Source organism: Myripristis murdjan, chromosome 7 (assembly GCF_902150065.1).
Source record: "Myripristis murdjan chromosome 7, fMyrMur1.1, whole genome shotgun sequence".
Taxonomy (NCBI): domain Eukaryota; kingdom Metazoa; phylum Chordata; class Actinopteri; order Holocentriformes; family Holocentridae; genus Myripristis; species Myripristis murdjan.
Window position 1 is genome coordinate 30,175,745 of NC_043986.1, and position 19,895 is coordinate 30,195,639.

The window sequence follows — 19,895 nt, forward strand, 5'->3', positions numbered from 1 at the left end:
GAGCCGTGGTCAGCGTGATACCAGCCCTCCAGCCCTGCACCCGTTTCCCATGTTTACACATCATCACAGAACAAACTGTGACACAAATAAATGTCTGTGCATTATATCAGAGCACAAACCGCTCAACACTGCACATGTGCAAGAGCTGCAGCCCAAAACCCAAAATGTGCACTTGAACCTGGTGAAAGCCACTGGGCATGTAAACACTTAGAGAGCTGTTTACAGGGATTTCAGGCAACATTTCATTTTTTTGAGAATTTGACAATTTCTATATGCGTGCATATGTTTTTTTTTCCCCTCAATTCTTATCTCTGGAAGGCTAAAAGACATTTTGATATGAACGTAGGGGCCAAAATCGAAGTCTAGCACCATGAGTTTCACCTTCAGTTCACACAGCGTTTTTCCCCACTTTTAACCGTCCTTTTGTTTCCACGCAGAGTGAGAGAGACAGATCCTATTTTCCGATCGCAGCGTCAGTTCAATAACTGCGTTTCAGACCAATATTGAAACCTGAAGCGTGACTGCTGGTGGTGGTGCTCGATCACCCGCTCCCTCATCTCACCGGTGCCTCTGTGAACAGGGGGAACCCACAACCCTTCCCAGAAACCCTTGCTGCGTGGGAGTACAGAACCGCGTATGCGTGTGTGTGTGTGTGTACATACGTGCGCATGTTTACGTTTGCGCTCTGTCCGTTTCTGCAAACCGTATCTGCGTGTGTGTGTGCGCAGGCATTTGTGTATTCGTGATTATATATGTGCGCGAGTGTGAACGGGTGTATGCCTGCTCACACACATGTGTACGAGCTGTGTATGTATGTGTGTGTGGTTAGTCCATTCAATTACACAATCTGCCCTGCAGTCTGAATCACATCCGGTTTCAAGCTGAAAATAACAAAACCACAGAGAAGCAGCGCAGCAGGCAAACCGCCCACAGGGAGAGGAGAGCACACTTATCACACACACACACACACACACACACTCAGCCGTGCACTGGTCAGTTGCTATTTCCTCCTCTAACATTTAATCATCTAAAAATGAACTTTCTTTTAGAGAGTTGTAACTGATTTGAATGTTTTATCACCTCATTACTGGCACTGGAGACGACACTTTGCAAAGTAAGTCTGAGGCCTCCAACACTGAGTAAATAAATCTATGATATGCAGGAGAAGTCACCACACTAATATATTCATGAGCTAATATATGAGATGGATACTTGTCTTTTATAAAAAATGTAACTCAGTGTCGTCCATTGCAGATACGACGGCGGCTCCTGCTCCAGCTTTAGGTAAAAGCTGCAGTGAAACCTGAAGTAGCTTCGAAGTTAAGAAAACCTTTTTCCTTTCCATGCCGCATGACAGTGTCACACCCATGTTCTGTATCTGCTGGCTGCAGATCACCAGTTCACTGAAGCTACATCACACTTAAATTGAGTGGCATGTCCAAGCTGTTTCGTGGCTGCAGCGTCGTGTCATATGGAAGAGATCTACGCGTCTTGTGCATCGTTCAATACACATTTCCCTGGACTTGAGCAGCACATGTTTGGTGTCTTTAGAATCCATCGTATCTAAGCTAGAATTTCCTATAAAGTTCTGCGGGTTTGAATAAAACTCGGTCATGCGGCGATGATGAACCCGCCAACGGGGCTGTCAGGACGGAGGAGGTTTTGAAATGAACTGCATTCATCTGGCGTTTAGTAGAGTATAGGGTCTAAATGTTCTTTCAGAGGTTTCTCCACCCGCACAAAATAAGATTTAGGGGGAAAGTTGCAGGAAAAATCAAACAATATTGAATATCTACAAAGCGTTTAAAGGGACACGGAGAAGAAAAATTTAAATGTAGGAGAATAAATAAAGAGGGTGAAAAAAATCAAGTACTTTTGTGTTCTCCTTAGAAACCTTTAATGTGATTTTACTTCTTTTAAGTGCAGAAATGTCAAAGTACATCTGGTTCACTGTACTTATAGTATATCACTTACTGTAAACAATAAGCTTAACATGTAAAGACACTGGGGCTTTATGACTGACATCTGACACCCCCCGCCTTCGTCAAACATCCTCAACAGAAGACAAATTTTCTCTAAAGAATGCAAAGCCTTTGTGGAGGAATGCAAATGTTCCTTGAGAGAATGCAAAAGTTTTGAACCCTAAAACTTTTTTTTTTCACACGTGTAATTTTTTCCTCTCCCAAGTCTCTTTTGGGGCTCTGCAAACATCAGCCATGGACAGCTTGAGTCAGTCTTTGTTTCCTTCGGAGACAGATCTCAGTCCAGGCGTAACAGCCGGTAAACTGACATGACATTCAGCATGACGTGTGTGTGTGCCTCTGGCTGTATGTGTTACATGGGCCAGGATGTGGTCAACTGTTTGCTACGTAGTTGACTCCCACCTGCAAACAGAGGCAATCTGACATCTAGGCAACGCGAAGAACGCTGTCTGTCAACCGAGGCGATGATCCGCAGTGAGACAGGCAGAGTGGCAGACAAAGGACCGGCATGCAGAAAGGCAGCCCGCCGCCTGTGTGCAGCACAGACACAGACACACACACACACACACACACTCCCGATATCAACACAGCATCACCGAGTCATGAGTTCAAGAGAGCTCAATGAGCGGTTTCTGTTTTCAAATGAACGATGATGCTGTTTGGCATCGGTCTACAGTCTCATCATCATCAGATATGGAACCTGACTGAACTTCATTCGGCTGATCCACAGGAAATATACAGTCACAGAAAGCAGCTTCTGAACTCTGAATGTTCCTCTGAAGCTTAAACATGCTTACTTTGAGTACAATTTAATTCTTATCTCGTTTTCTTCTTATTATTACTTTGTAATCGATCAAGCCCTTTTTCTATCATTATTTTTTTAACTCTTCATTTAATTTTTATCTCATTTTATTATTAATCGTGTTAATTCTTCATTGTTTATCTATTCATTTATTTGGAGGTTTTTTTCCTATACCTGAGCATGAACAATTCTAAGACAGATTGGTAATCCCTATATTAGGCCTACAGACTGAGTTTATTCTAAACTGCATTAAAAGTCCATATTCACAGTATTCTCATGATGTCACATGCATTTCCTTTGTACCGCAGCCTGGTTGAGTACTCTTTTCTGATTGGCCGGCCGGTGTGCGTTAAAACCGTGTGTTGCGCACATTCATTCATCCGCTACCCGACATGTAACCATGGCAACATTAAAAAAGCAGCAAATGACCGTGGCACACGCCGGATAATCAGCTGGTAGGTGTGCGTTAAACGGTTTGAAGACACTTTGCCTCCACGTCGTGCCTTGAAAAACCGTTTAACACACACCTACCAGTTGATTATCTCTGACTCACCGTACACTGTGGATGTCCTCTGATTCTAATCACCTTTTCATTTGGTACACCCACCTGCTCGTGTGCTGATGGGGCACAATATTACTCACACTATGAACAGGTATATGTCACTCCTGTGGTGAAATACAACAACTGATTTTTATAGCTCGAGAGTTTGTTGTTGGTTTTATTGTCTTTTTATTCTTCTTGTCTTTCATGATCTATTTTGTTTAACTGTATAGCACATTACTTTGCATTTGATTGTACAAAACGTGCTGTATAAATAAAGTTTGGTTGCTTAGGAAACCCACAAGCATTTTTTTTTATTTCGGAACCATTAGATCAACAGTAAAAAAAAAAAAAAAAAAAAAAAAAATGTCATGCACATCATGTTAATTCAGGGGTCAAATCCATGCAGACACTGGAACAGGGACACTTGACAGGCACACAGCGGCCTCGTGGAATATAATAAAGAACAATAAAGAATTTATATGTACAATCACTGCACTGACACACACACACGCACACACACACACACAACTGATGTGAGCAGATTTGAGTTGTGTCATACAGCTGTTGAGAAAACGATCTGTGAGCTACACCCTGCCGTATGTGTGTGTGTGTGTTTCTGTAACAGTGTCTGTTCGCTCCGAGCTTATCCAGGCGCGAGCGTGCATGTGTGTGCGTGAACGTGTGTGTGTGTGTGTGTGCTCGCCGCTTTGCCATGTGTGGACAGCACGCAGCAGTGTATGTTACTGTTAAAAAGCACAGTGCCTGCGCTTGTGTAAACATGAATGAGCTCACTTTATGTAACTGGGAAGGGTACGACCCTGATTTCCACTAATTGCGAAACACGGCCGTCCCAGCGAGCGGCATTAAACGGAGTTAAAACACAAGCAATCGCCGTGTGTAACATGGAATTAGTGGGGATGGAGTTGTTTTAGGGGAAAGGAGGGAGAGGAAGGAGGAGGATTAGGGAAGGAAAAAAAAAGAGAGGGACAGAGGGGGTAAGAGGGACAGAGAGAGGGAGAGGGAGAGGGAGAGGGAGAAGACGGGAGGAGAAGTAGAGAGAGCTGTAATAATGTTTGGCCTCGGTTCGCCAGCGGGGTTCTTCCCCTTAAGAAGCCAACAGGAATGTGAAGAATGCTGCATGAGAAGAAAGAGGAAGGAGTGGAGGAGGAGGAGGGGAGGAGGACAGTGGGAAGGAAAGGAGGGCTGAGGAGGAGAGACAGAGAGAGAGAGAGGGAAAGATGAAGAGGAGAAGGGGAGAAACATGAGGGAAGGGAGGGAGGAGGAAAAGACTTATTATCTTTAGTAGGCTGAGTAAACACAAAGGACTAAGGACAATATTAAGGCTGAAAAAATAGATCCTCAGCTCCTTTAGCGGTTTTGTTTTTGTGCATGTGTGTTTGTGTGTTTATACTCATACACGCACGAGCCAGTATATGTGTGTGTGTGTGTGTGTGTGTGTGTGTGAAAGACAGAGAAAGAGCGTGTATCAGGGTGTGGTCAGTTCCAGTTCACTGTGCCGTATTGTACAAGCCCCGTGATTCACAGACCAACACAAACACACTGCACAGAGCACTTTTCCAGCGCTGACATTTGCTTTTGTCCCCTGGTAATAATGTCTGCAGCCCTGGTGTCCATCCAAGTCTCTTTGTGCAAATTATAACGTGGCAAATTAGTAAGTGGAAAGAAGAGAATTTGCTCGGCTTTGTTAAAAGAAAATTGCTCCAGGCAGAGGAGGTTTTTGTCAGAAATGAAAATATGCAGTAAATAACAATAGGAAGGCGTCTGCTGAATAAATAATGATGCAGGCTTGGCTCGGTATTAACGCACAACAGTTCAAAAAGTGGCTTTGGATGGTTTGAATTGTCTGTCAAATATCTGTCCGCCACAAAGTCCCCGAAACATTGCACACATGTAAAAGACCCCACTGTGGTTGTATGGCCATTATTTGGTTTATTATAATATCGCCAAGTGCATTTCTTTGTTTTGGTCTTTGCTGAGCATGAAATATGTCTGGTGCTCGCCAGACATGAAGAACAATAACAATTTGTCCAGCACAAATCAATGATGGAAAAAGTCTTGGCTCCTTTTTTTTTTTGATCATGTAGGAAATGACTTATTTACTTCATCCCAGCTTTTTTGCAACATTTCAGAAGTTTACTTTAAAGACACTTGGCAGTTGAAAACATAGCTTATGTGTTATTTGAGCATAGGCCTGGCAGACTCCCATTGCACTCAGAGCAGTCAGTGTGTTTGCTCGAAGGGATGATAAAGTCATAAGTGGATTTTCTCGTAGTATTACTTCATCATTCACCAAGATTTGAGACTTCCTAAAAGTCAGTAAATGTAATAAACATGGAGTTTTAGGGGCTGCATTTTCTATAACGATACGAAAAAACACGTACAATTATTTTAGTTCTCCTTACCCTACCATGCATATTTCATTTTACACACTGTATGCCATTTGTTATGCTTTTTTGCCAGCCATTTTTACCTAATCCTTTCTCTAATTTATGACATGAAATTCTCTGTGTGCTGCACGGTTGCAAGCAGCTGTGTCAGTGGAGCTAAAAAAAAAAACAAAAAAAAAAAACCCAGACATACCCCAGTGTGGTGAAAGCTGGGCAGGGTGGTGGTGCAGCCTCTCGTTTGGGTACCAGGAGAGTTAGAAGTATGATTATGCCACCAGGCCAATATACCTCAGCTGGTTAGGCTTTCTGGGGCATGTGGACAGTGTGGGAAACGAGTGGAACAAGAATTTCCAAATCTGTGACGTTCGCAGAACTGAGTGCATCTGACACCTGTGGCCTGAAAAGAAACTTCATGACCTCAGCGTGAGGAGATTACCTGAAAACAAGGAGGTACATTTCCCCCTGTGCGACAGCCACATCAGTGGGCTTCAGTCTTGTGGCGGTCAGTTGATAATCATGAGACACAGACAGACGCAGACTTTGCACATCAGCGTATACACACTTCAACTCTGTGTGACCTGCCCGCTTCACGGAGGATCAACACGGAGGCTTTGGGAGTATTTAAAGCCACAAATACACAGAATGCTGCTATTGTACAAAACTATACATCTAGCCTCCAGCAACCGTACATACTGACGACATAATTATGTCTTTGTCTGTGCTGATGATGACATGTGAGACAAAATGAGTAAGCCGTTCAAACAAAAGAAAAAGACCGTACTTAAAAAAGTCATTTGTTGTTTGGGTGAGGAGGCATATTGAAAATGATCATACAGTATTTCTGAAATACAGACAATACATCACTCAGTGAATTCAGTTCCTCCAGATCCAATCTGTAAGTGTTCTAGTAGTGTTCATTTGGGTGTCATATTTCTTTTTCCAAATGGTGGATATTATTATTTTGTCCCTTTGAATTTGTGATTAAATGTTTGTGGATGAAACTTTGTGCCTGTGTACTTCAAAGCAAACCTGTCATGAAAGTGATACATGATACTGAGACATGATAAGCCTAAATATTGTCCCTTGATGCAGGCTTATATACATATATACAATGTGCACTAAGATCAGTGGAAATCCAAACAAGACACAGTCATACATTCCTTTACGCTCTCACATGAAACATAAGCATATTAGTAATGTTTCCATGGTTAAGTGTGGATGAGTGAGGGTATGTGTTGGTAAGTGTGTGTGTGTGTTTGTCTGTTTCAGTAGCTAGCCACATTGAGCTTCATGACATGCACAGACTGTGTAACCCTATAGATCGCTGACAGACACTTTCCAAAACAGAGCGGTGGCCCTGAGCAGCACGATGCTGAGAGTGGAGGAGGCTGCCATTTTAGGACCGCAGCCCTAGATTCAACCTTAACCCCAACCCGCTAATACTAACCCTACCCTGTGAATGGACAAACACTGTATGATTTCATACAGTGTACTGATGAAAGCTTCCCCAAAACCCATAGAAAATAACAGAAACCCCAAAACAAAGATAACCAACACTGCCAGGACTAAACGACCGCCATTGTTTGATTTCCCCGTCAAATCTGTCCATTTTGTTCTCAATCACACCTAAACCAATCCAAACCCTAATCTTAACCATTTCCAAATAGCATTGAAATAACACATTAGACCATAACTGCAACCCGACCCTAACCCTACCCAAACTCAGACCCTACGTTATTCTTCAACTAGCTCCAAACCAACTCGAACCATCGCCCTAACCAGTTCAGAACAGGATGAAAATAACACATTCTCAACATAACCTGACCCGAAAATTCCCATGCTGCTGTGCGGTGCAAAACGCAAAAGGTGAGTGGGCGAGTTTCAGCCACCTAGTACTGAGCAGCTGCGTCACAAGGCGGCGAATCTAAAAGTCAGTCCCACATGGCATGGTTAGTATGAGGGAGAACAGCTCCTTACTGGCTTCTCTAAGAATAAATCCCTAACAACCAACAGTCACCGTGCTTTGCGATCGCATTGGGGATGTAGGGGAAGGGTCGCAGGGCTTTGTTGTCCACACAGGACCCTCACCACAGGCCCTATCTTCTAACAACCCCATAATAACTTCAGACGATACACAGAACCTATCTGACAGGACAAAGGGCTCCAATCTGCTGCAGCACATAAAGACCAAGAGGATGAGGAGGCTCCATGAGGCTGGAGGTCCAGCGGCTCCTGCCACCCAGCACCGGGCACCAGGGGCTGCCACACGGCCTCATGTTCACTCAGAACCGGGGTCGAGGTGTGTTGTTCCTCAGATAAGTCACAGACTCGGGCTGATGCCTTTTCTCTCAAAAACTCTCGTCGCGAGCCACCTGTGCTACCGAAATTAGCAATGGGGTAGGTGTGAGATATATTGAGTGTATCGTTTCCTAACACCTAAGCCTAGGTGGTGCTGTCATGAAAAACTAAGGTCCCACAAATTCAGTACTGCCGTCCTGAAACAGCAGCCTCCACTACTGCATTGACATAACAATGATGAAATTGGCTAAGTAAAGTTTGATTGACAGGTAAACACCACAGCAAGGAGCGCTTAGCATCATAGATGGAATCAAAAAAAAAATTGGATCACCACTTGAAAATTTAGAGTGAAGAACTTCGCATGGGAAGATTTGTTGGCAAATGTATTCAAGTCTGTTTCTGACATCCACCGGGGTGAGACTGGATGTGAATGGAGGTCGACCCCTGCGACAGCAAAGACGCAGTGTGTAATGAAGGGTTGAGTATCCTTTACACCCTCAGGATGTTTGGAGTTGTTCAAAACACAGCGAGAAACCATAGCAACCACAGGAAAATCCCAAGGATATTCACAGCAACACACACACACACACATACAAATGCATACACACAGTATATACATTTAGTAGTCAAGACAAACAACGAAGCATGCAAATGCATTTACACACCTAGTCATGCGCACACATGTAAACACACACACTCACACACACACACAAACACACAGTTAAGCTTAAACAAATGAATTACCACTGCTGTTTACACATGCATACACACCTACAGGGACACACAAGGCAAAGCACATTTGCACACAAATGAACACTCATAACGCAACAACACATCAAATGAAAACACACCACCCACCATTTTCAACAACAACAACAAGCCCGACGTGTGTGTGTGTGTGTGTGTGTGTGTGTGTGTGTGTGTGTGGCAGGGGGGCGTAGGAAACACCCAGAAGGCCAAAAATAGCTCCTTGCTCTCATTCTCTCTCTCGCTTTCTATTCCTCACTCTCTCTGTCTTTCTTTCTCTCTCTCTATCTCTCTCCCTCTCTTGCGCTTCTTTCGCTATAAGCCGCGGCGAGGGAAAAAAAAAAGTTAACGCTCCCATACGGAAAATATCACCCACTTCAGACTGTCCTTGAATGTGAGAATACGAGACCGAGTTTATGAGTGTATGGGGAGAATAATGACTATTTTGGCATAACGGTTACACAAGGGGAAACATTTAAATTCTCGCACAGGGGAAACATTTGTAGGTCGCATTTTCTCTCACCGTTTTCTCTGATTATGATTGATAGATCAAGCAAATGTGGGAGGTCGGGCGCCGCTCGCGAATGAAGTAAAAATAATAAAGTGATAATGGGAAACAAATGGAAACGAGAGCTGTGATACCTTCAACAATGTGTGGCAAGAAAGTCAAGGCACTCTTGTACGGGGACGATTTTAAAAAAAAAGTCCATGTCGGTCTGTTTCAGTTTTTGTGTTTTCCATCTTTTTCACATTTTTTACTTTGCACTCACACCTACAGTTTGTTTTCTTTGGTCCGAACCATGGTGGAAATGTTTACTTCGCTGTTGCATTTTTGTGCTTGGTTCATTTAGACTCTACACTGCCCAATTACCAGCCGACCAGAGCTTGTAAACAAAGCTCACATCGACTCACAAGACGTTTATTGGAAAGGGTTTTGTTAGCATGTCGTCCAGTTCCTTGTCCCTGTAATTTTATCTGAGCGTGAGGGACTTGTTCCTGTTCTCTGGTGTTAATGCCAGTTAAGAGCACATGAAGAAGCGAGCGTCGGTCCAGACGGTGCTCTGTTCCTGCAGGCCTTTTCAAGGATGAGGAGTGCTGCCTATCAGATGTCATCACCGGCCTCCTCATACCTACACTGCAAAAAGTCCAAATCTTACCAAGAGTATTTGTCTTATTTCAAGTCAAAATGTCTTATTTCTAGTCAAAATATCTCATTACACTTAAAATAAGACATGATCAGCTCAGAAATAACTTGTCTTTAGACAATTTTCACCTGTTTCAAGTGAAAATTTACTTGAAACAAGTGAAAATTTTGCCAATGGAACAAGCAAATTTTTACTTGTGACACAAGTGAAGAAGTATAAATTTGCTTGCTCCATTGGCAGAATATGTTTAAGTCTTATTTTATTACGTCTTATTTTGAGTGTAATGAGATATTTTGACTAGAAATAAGACAAATAATCTTGGTAAGATTTGACTTTTTGCAGTGTACCAACCCTTGGTCCTCCAAGGGTTGGTTGGTTAGGGTTACATTAGATTAGGGTTAGACTCACATTTTTCAGTTATTTGGTGCCACCAGAGTTCAAAGTGCATCGCTCTCACCTGGCCTGACCCAAACTAAAGAAGGAAACACTGCAGAGTTCAAATAAACCACTCACAACAGGCAGGGTGTGAACACATGCACACACACCCTCAAAAACACCGTCGAAGACCCCCTCTTCTGACACTTCAGCACACACACATCCACCACACAACCCAGCACAAACAGACTCATTTGCCTTCTATAATAATGCGCCTCTCTATTGGTCCCTGTGGGGAAATTCTCCTCTCTCTTTCCCCCTCTCTGTCCACAGGGAGGTCAGAGGTCAGGCTCAGATGCACAATAGCAGCTCTGGAGCTGGGAGGGATTCATTTTCATGCTCAAGAGCACTTAAGCAGGGCGGATGCTTGTCAACATTGGGGCTTGAACCCGAGTCCTCTCGGTGAAAGACAAGTCAAATTGGATGGCAGTCATATTCCCAGTGGGCGCAGAGTGCCAAGATTTTAACCTCTTCAACTCGGCCGGTCACATCAGCGGGTCTGTCTCTGCGGTTTGGCTCGGCTTTAGTCAAACCCACAGGATTTTATTTTAAATTCTAGTAGAGGTCCCGAGGTTTCCAAAGATACCAAACACGTCCTGCTAAATTCCAGGGAAACGTGCATAAAATGATGCACAGGATCTGTTCTGTTTTTATGTAATGCTGCAGCCATAAAGCACAGCACGGATGTGACACTGTTGCACAATATAGAAAAAAAAAAAAAAAAAAAAAGTTAAGCTGCGTAAACAGAAATGTTAAGGGAGCATCAGAGTTTAAAGGGGTTAAGATTAAGTTTAATTGAAGCTGGGCCGCAAGTGGAAACCACAATCTGTTTAATCGTTTTCTGGAGCGCGGCTAAAATAGCAGGGGGAATATCTCACAGGTTGCACGTGTTGTCTGTCTGGCTAAGATAAGATAAAGTAAGATCAACTTTATTGCCCCTGCAGGGGAATTTATCTCGCACGTCGACGGCGCAGCTCCGAGCGCATAAAAACACCAACAAAGCAGCGGCGCAAGGACAGAGGAGTTATCCAGCCGGCATCGCAGGACAGAAGAAAAACACCTCGTCGAAGTGGTCCATCAGATAAAGACACACATATATCTGCTGCCTGTCTGCTCTCTCTGTCACCGATGATTAATGAAAGAGAGGCTTCTTAGTGCTTTCCCTTGTGTTTTCACTGAAAGGTTACACCTCTCCTCTGCTCTGTAGCCCTCCATGGGAATATACCAGACGGAGGGAGAGAGAGAGAGAGAGACAGATGGGCTTTCCTTGCAGGATATCCTGTTCTAAGTAGAGCTGCTGGGCCCGCCGTGACCTCCTCACCCCTCTTGACCCTTGACCCTCCCATAGTTCGGGCTCTCACAGCCACCGTTTGCTAATCGGCATCTCCATCCTTTCTCTTTTGCCTCTCTGCTCTCTCTCCCTCAAAACGTCCTCTGTAGCGCTCAGACGCATCACTTTCTCCCTTTCACGTCTTCCTTATTCTCTTTATTCCTTCATCTGCTTCCTGTGCATCTATTTCTCCTTCTCTTCTCACAGCTGCACAGGCATTAGTAACCGCGCCGACGGATCGAACGCATGTGGTACTTTCCTGCATCGCTGAAACAGCTTGAGTCAGACGTGAAACAACGCAGAATCAGTCAAGGTGTCCGGCAACAGAAACCCACCAGACCCCGTCTATCTCAGCGAGTCATTTGGTGACAAAACTCCAGAGGGGTGACGTCATTTCATTTATTTCCTGTCATGAGGATTTTCTTGAACCCGTGATGTCTAAAATAAGGCAGAACCCACCCTGCTAATATCAAGATAATGTCACTTGATTCAAGAGATTCAAAAAGTCCTGAAACAATCCTCTCTCCCCACTGGTATTCTTTTGCACGAAGCAAACAGGCCTTTGTGGACTGGATGCTGCGATGCTGAACTTTTCTCTTTGAGACAGTGTGCTGTTTGTCCCGCGCTGAGCCAGCATCCCCCAAAAAGCCTCCACAGGTGTTGAACAAGCAGATGGCAAGTCTCGAATGCTTGAAAAACGTTTCCCTGCTCTTTCTACAAATACTTAAATACAAATCTTTCTACAAATACTTTACACCCCAAAATCAGTGAAAATCTAATATCAGAGGTTGAATAATGTAGCTTTAAAGGTGGAATCCATGCCTTTTTACGATAGATTGTTATTTTAGTCCTCTGGATCATGGAGTCAGGTCACACAAAAGCAACTGGCAGGATTAAGATCATGAACGGTGCTCTCCATAGACTGATATTGAGAGTTTTGTACGTGAATGCTGCTAGTTTGCTAACCTATGCAAAGTGCTTACACTCAAAACAGTTTTTTAGTCAGTCGGACTGATTTTGCCAGTAGCACACACAAAGGTTCATCACAAAGGTTCCCATCACTGAAAGTGGAATCAGTGGGTGTGAGGAGCCGCTCTCACTGGGGAGGGATGTGTTTACTGGTGAGTTGACGGCACATTAGTGACACTGGCCGCTGCCCAAAATTGAGGAAGTCACAGATTTCTAGCTTAAAGATTGGTATCCGACTAAATGATTTAAAGATGGATGTTTTGCAGATTTTAACATTCTGGTACAATCCCATTATCCCCCCTCCAAAGTCTCATCACGCAAAGCACAAATGAGCTTTTGAGCCACGTTGTGGACCATCTGGAAAAGGCAGACCTGCTGCTGAAACAAGCCTGTGTTGCATCATTGTATTGGGATGTGGATGAGTTATACTGCTAGAATGCTGTGAACTTTAGACTGAACTCTCCCATTGTGCAGCTTGTACAGTGACTCGAGACTGCACCCATCAGTTCCACCAGGTTTTTGATCATTTTTCACAACATTTTGCTCTATTACCGACTCCGCTTCGAGTACATAAATAACCTGCATTGATACCTAACCGGATGCTACTGCCGAAATGAAGAAGCCACAGTTATGAAAAAAACATAACGCTATACACACAATGTGCCGTGATTTCAATATATCCCTCTCACTTTCACTTCACCCCCCCCTTTCCTCTACCTTGTAACTCATGTTTTCATATTACTTTTTTTTTAGTGTTTCTGATTGTGTGTAAGGATGTCACTGCCAAAATATCACCATTCAATCATTTCACCTGGTATTAAGTCCTTAAATCCTGTTTTTTTTTTTTTTCCCTTAACATGAAACTATTTGCTGATGGAGCCGATATATTTTCGCTCACTTCCATCACAGAAGTTCTTCAGTAAAGTTTCCTCCTCTTGATAGTTGTGCCTTATTCTGTCCTGTTTCAAGATACTGAGGATGACTGCAAAAATTCCTTATACAAGTGGACAGGGGCGCCGCCAGGAATTTTGGGCCCCATGAAAAAAAAAATTTACCTGATGATGATTTAATCATTTTATATTAGTTTTTACCTATTTTTTGGGGCCCCTGTCAGGCAAGGGCCCTTGGAATTGTCCTAACTTTTCCCCCATATACGGTGCCCCTGCAAGTGGAACAGCATTTAGAGAAAAGTGTAATTATCTCACCTCACTCTTCACTTGATCACGTGAGATACAACATATTAAGACTGAAGGTGTGTGTACATTTTGTTGCAATGGATATTTTTCACATAGAGTAGAGCTTGACTGTCTGTCAATAGATGAACTATTCTCCAGACTAGAGTCTCTAGGTCTTAAGCTTTTTGCGGTATTGGGAAATATGATTTAATATTGTAATAGTTATTGCTAAAATTGAATTTATGCTGGCCCAACTTTGCATGTATAAGCATATAAGGAAGAGTTATCTCAGCTCTTAAAACACCCCCTCCTCCATGATTTATAGAAACTACTTGAATGAACCAGTATTGCAAGCCTTTCAAAACCACATAAAGAAACTATGTTTCTCATGATATTAACCCTCTTCATCTGGGGATGGTTCATAACAGGATCCAGTCCCTCTCTTCACCTCTGCAAATGAACCGGTTCAGTGTTGACACAAAGTGCAACAGCTTTAAATCTCTGTTGCCCTTCTCTTCATCCCTGCACCCCCACATTGTGACATGTTTTTCTGTCTCTGTACGTCAGCCTCTCTCGCTGCCTCTCTCTCTTTCTCACACACACCCATACAAGACCCCCCCCCCCCCCCTTTTTTTTTTTTTTTGCTGTATAACTGGAATCCATTACTTGATGAATGGCTGTTTGTTTTTCTAAGCTCAACAGCGCCGCCCCGGCCTGAGTGGCCAAAGAGGGTGATAACAACACATTTGCTGTGATTAGAGGAATAATTAGCCAATCATCCTTTGACCTGCGGGGCCGACCCCGAGGTCAGAGGGAGAGGCGCAGCAGGCCGGGACCCCAGGTGCTTTCCCATGCAAACCATCCGTCCGTCAAGGAGCTATCAATGGACACAGTGACAAAGCGGAGATATAGTGGACTCATTGTATGCTGAGTTGAAGGATACACCGCGCACACACACACACACACACACCACACACACACAGAGCACATACATCGCTGTGTCTGCATGCCTGCTTCACAGCATGTACTTGCATCTGGGTTTAAGTGTGTGTGTATGTGTGTGTGTGTGTGTGTGTGTGTGTGTGTGTATGGATCCCAGTGGACTGAGTGCATTGGCAGACTTCGCCCAGAGCGGCCGCGGTGGAAATCAACACTTCCTGCTTCCTGTGGTGAGAGGAAGTGCTACCACCGCTGTCCCTTATCACTGGATACACAGGCAGCACACAGGGAGGAAGACAGGGAGGGAGGGCTGGAAGAGGAAGAGGAGGAGGAAGAGGAGAAGGAGGAGAGAGAGAGACAGGCTGGAGAAGGACGCCGCGGCAGCCAGACAAAGGGAAACGACCTCGTGTCCACTGGGCTTCTTCGCCTCTGGCAGAGGAATGGTGGGAAAACGAGTGCGAGGCGAAGATCTGAGACGCTTCAGTGAGGTGGAGAACAAATGCAGATTGTGTCCAGTCCCGTGGTGCAGATGCAGTCATGACATGTAAACCTAATCCAATCCTGCCTAGTTGGTCAGCTGCCTTCATCTCTTCTATGGAGAACATTGCAAAGAAACATCCATTTTAATAAGTAATTAGTCTCATATTGTGTTGAATCTTGTTTTTCTTCAAACAAGTGAAAAAATCAATGCAATGAGATAATCCCACTTGCCTCCAATGCTACTCAACTTGTTCCCAGAATCTTCTTGAATCAAGTGTCATTTTCTTGATCCTAATGGGCTGACCTGCCCTCCTCTGCCTTGTTGCAACAGATTTACACTGAAACTAATGAAACTGCATTATCTCATCCCAGATTTTTTTTTTAGTTTGTTTAACAAGATGTTAACACTGAGACCAAATGACCTGTTAAGATGGAGATTTTTCACCGTGCTTTTTCTTGTTTTTCTGCAGCAGCTCTCTGCAAGCAGAAAGACCAGGAACCCAGAAGTTCGCCCTCTCGTTGTGTAACATCATCAAAAGTCATTCTCCTGCAAAAAAACTGGACACGCAGCCGTCTCGAAAAGAGGAAATAAAGAAAGTGTCGGTTAGTTCATATTCGCCTCTGTGTGTCCCCCGGACCCCTGCGAGGTGGTTTTCATGTTGCTAGGAGCGACGGCATGCAGCGGGAGAGGAGATAGATACAGATTGAGGGGGAAAAGATGGTCAGGAAGAGATAGAAGTGTGCATGTGCTGTGCAGCAGGTAGCACATGAGGGCAATGAGGGCAAATGCAACAAGCTAGGGTACATTTTTGCAGTTGCATTCAAATTTACCCAGAGAGAGAGACAATGAGGGAGAGAGAGAGAGAGAGAGAGAGAGAGAGAGAGAGAGAGAGGGAAGGAGATGTTTGGGATCAGGGTGGGGAAGCTTTCAGCACTTGGGATTGTCCCAGATGGACACAAGCCGCTCCCTCCCTTTATAAACAGCCTCTGGCTTCTCCTCTCTTCTCTTTTCTCCTCCTTCACTCCTTCTTTTCCTTTTCTCCCCCCCTCCTCCTCCTCCTCCTCCTCATGTGCTCTGCAGCTCCCAGCGACATGAAAACCACTTTGCAGGGACTCTGGGACACTCACCAGTGAATATGAGCAAACTGACACTTACTGCTGTTTTTTTTTTTGTTTTTTTTTTCTTGGCATCTTTTTCTTTCTCTTGACAACTCTGCTGTGCCATGCCCCCCCCCCACACCCCACCCCACCCCCTGCCATTTCCAAAGTCAACACACCACTAAATGCCGGGCTGACTCACTTCCACTGTGGGTGGCTCTGTTTCCAATTTTCTCACCCCCCCACCTCCCGAAAAAAGAGAAAACTTTCGTCTAAAAAAAAAAAAAAAAGAAGAAACAGCGTGACAGAGGGAGAGAGAGTGAGAGAGAGAGAGAGAGAGAGAGAGAGAGAGAAAGCACTTTTTTTTGCCAGTTGCTCCGTGTTAAAGGGACAAAAGCGTGCATATGGATGCAGAGAGGAGGCATGGGTTGAAACCGAGGCATGCTTCTCCCACTTCTTTTGTGGCTCTGAAATGGTTATCGCTGTTTTCCTTCCTTTCTTTCTCTTTGGGAGAGCGTGGGAGAGCGTGGGAGCGCCCTCGGAGCGCTGCAGAAAAACCACGGGGCTCATAACAACAGGAGGAAGCCGGTAACTTGAGTAACTTGGACCAGGCGGAGAGAGAGAGAGGATAAGGAGAGCAGAGAGGAGTGGAGAGAAGAGCCCAGGGAAAGAGAAAGAAAGAAAGAAAGAAAGAAAGAAAGAAAGAAAGAAAGAAAGAAAAGTTTTCTCCAAGCGTATCCGAATGCCTCCGCATCTTTAAAATGTGTAACTCGACTCTGCAGAGCACAGGACAGAAATTCCCATTTACAAATGACCTGCTGCATTCCAGAGAGCATTTCAAAGTCGAGTTCCCACACATTCATACACACACACACACACACACACACACAACACCAAAGCTGATACACACACTTATCCCTCAGCGCAAAAGTGTACAAGTTCCCCCGAATCCAGAGTGAGTCTTACCAGTCTGTGGTGTGAACATTCAGCATGAGGAGTGTGTTAGAAAGTCCCGTCAGTCATGTTCAAGTCCAGCTCAGTCCACAAAGAGATCAGCAACAACAGCACACTACACACAGGCAGAGTATCAGTTCCCTCTATCCAGGGGTTGAGAAAGTGAGGGGCCGCAACAAAAGGCAACAGAGGGAGGGAGGGAGGGAGAGATCGAGGTAGAGAGAGAGAGAGAGAGATTAACCCCTCTAAGCTGACTGGTGGACTCTCTCCCTCCCACACATACACACTCACACACAGCTCTGGCATACACATATACACACACACATTTCTAAGTGACACACACACACACACACACACTCCCCTGCCCTCTCTCTCTCTGTCTCTCCCTCACACACACTCCCTCACACACACACACACACACACACAGTTGGTTCACCATATCACTGCCTGCTTGTGTTTGCTCTGAAGTGCCGAGAGGAGGAAGAGAGAGCAGGGAGACCCGAAATGCATGTGTGTGTGGGTGTGTGTGTGTGCGTGTGCGTGGGTGTATGTGACTGTGAGTGAGTGTGTGTTTTAAGGTAGGAGGGACTGGCTGGCCTGGGTCCGGAGGCAGCCTGGTAAAAAAGACAATAGCAGGAAACACTATATCAGGAGGAGGCAAATACCAGCGCAAAAATAATTAACAGACAGCGAAAAAAACAATGACATCCACGGTGGAAAACAAAGGCTGCAGCCTGCAACCTGCCGACTCCGAACAATGATAGTGGAAACAACAACTGGGGCACGCTATCAGAGAATGCTGGAGGTTTTTTTTTTTTTTTTTTTTTTTTTTTTTTTTTTGCTGGGGATAAAAATAATGCATTAAAAACTGGCGCAGTTTGTGCCTGTCAAGGTAGAGGACAAGTTTACACGCTGAAAATATTGCTGCTGGGTAAAACATGTGCAAATATGTGCCAAACATAATTTTGGCAAAGGCGCAAAATCGAAATTTAAAAATCTCCTGCTGCAAACGTAAATGTGTACGTTCATAATTCTGGCAGGCAAAAATGAGCAAGAATGGATTTTTGATCTGGCGTTTTGAGATTTTTTTTTTTTTTTTTTTTTTTTTTCCATGGATTGATGAGATGTTTGTACTTTTCCTGTGGTATGTCAGCAGGACACTGGCATACACACACACACACACACGCACAATCACCAGCATGCAGACACACATACCCACACAATCAGTCAGCCATAACTCCCACACATATCCCATCACCCCCCAACACACCTCTCAAGGCTACACACACACACACACACACACACACACACATTCCCCTGGCTGTAATCATATCTAGTGATAAGGGCAGCTTCCCCCAGCGGTCCCTGGCTCTCTGAGCTTGGACCACAGTGTCTTACAATGGCCCTGTATTCTTGGTGTGCTCTGATTACACACACAAGGAGCTGCATTACACCCTGCTAATTCAATTTCCTCCCCTCCGGGTCAACCGTAGTGTGTGTGTGTATGTGTGTATGTGTGTGATTTTGTGAGTGCATGCTCTTGAAGGAAGACCTGATTAAGCAGTTGTTGAGGGGAACGAGCCCAGTGGATCGGTTTTGCTTTAAAGGGGCAACACCTACATTTTTTGTTGGTTAATGTCACTGTGATGCATCTGCTGATCAATACCAACCAGTCATCCAGCAGATCGCTTCAAAACTCAGCTGGGGGAAAAAGTTTAGGGGAAAAACTCCCCACACACTGAAGTCTCAAGACACTGCTCAGTGATGGAGGACGATGCTGAGTGACCGGCGCCACACCGCACTTCAGCTGCGAAGGCTAAAGAGTCTCGTTCTCAAGCCAAGACAGCAAATGACAAAGACGCATTCTGATTCCAGTATTTAGCGTGGTGATATACTGCCGCTTTACTGGACTCGTTTGGCCACATCTTTCTCCAGAGTGCTGTCCCAGCGCAGGACAAACATCTGGCAGAGCCCATTATCACTGTGCGGATGAAGGAGAAAAAACGCTCCGGGTTGTTTGTGTCCCCAAAACCAATTAGAGCAGCTTTGGGCGGAGCTTCGACCAAGGTGCTGAAATGCTGGCCTTTCAAACATCACGTCGGGGGAAAAGTTGTTGGAACATAAGTGCGTCAATAACAACCGCTGCAAAAACAGACTGGAAGACAGTTCTAGATGCACGTACTTTAAGCATAAATGCAGCAAACACAAACGGATAACTGGTACCTGTAAATCACAGCGTGAACACAGTTTGGCACCAGAGGAGCTCAGCGAACTTGAGGACAAATCGTGTTTTTTCTAGACACATGCGGCTCTTGTTAACCCCCTGTCACAGAAGAAAGAGAGGATCAGTAGGATCAGATCGGTATTTTAGGGTTAGGGTTAGGTTAGGGTTAGGGTTAGGGTTAGCCCAAAATCAACATCTCTCTTTAGTGCAGGGTTGAAAATCAAAAGTGGGTGAATGTCACTGAGTGTTCTGTAATGTCGTACTTTAGTTTGCCTCTACATAATCAAACTGATGTGATCCCTCTCCTCTGCTGCTCTCTCCGCCCAGCGCTTTGCCGTTTTCAGACTAGTAGGGTAGCATCAGGC

The 19,895-nt window shown here is 44.6% G+C and overlaps 1 protein-coding gene across 1 annotated transcript in view; it reads right to left on the minus strand.

Annotated features, from left to right (window-relative positions):
* The window catches only part of hdac7a (histone deacetylase 7a), a 74,662-nt gene extending 57,221 nt beyond the window's left edge, over window positions 1-17,441 (minus strand). The window contains exon 1 of the mRNA XM_030055978.1: window positions 17,319-17,441. Within this exon, the coding sequence (XP_029911838.1) occupies window positions 17,319-17,337 (19 nt within the window). The 5' untranslated portion in view covers window positions 17,338-17,441. The remainder of the gene's footprint in view (window positions 1-17,318) is intronic.
* Window positions 17,442-19,895: the final 2,454 nt, after the last annotated feature.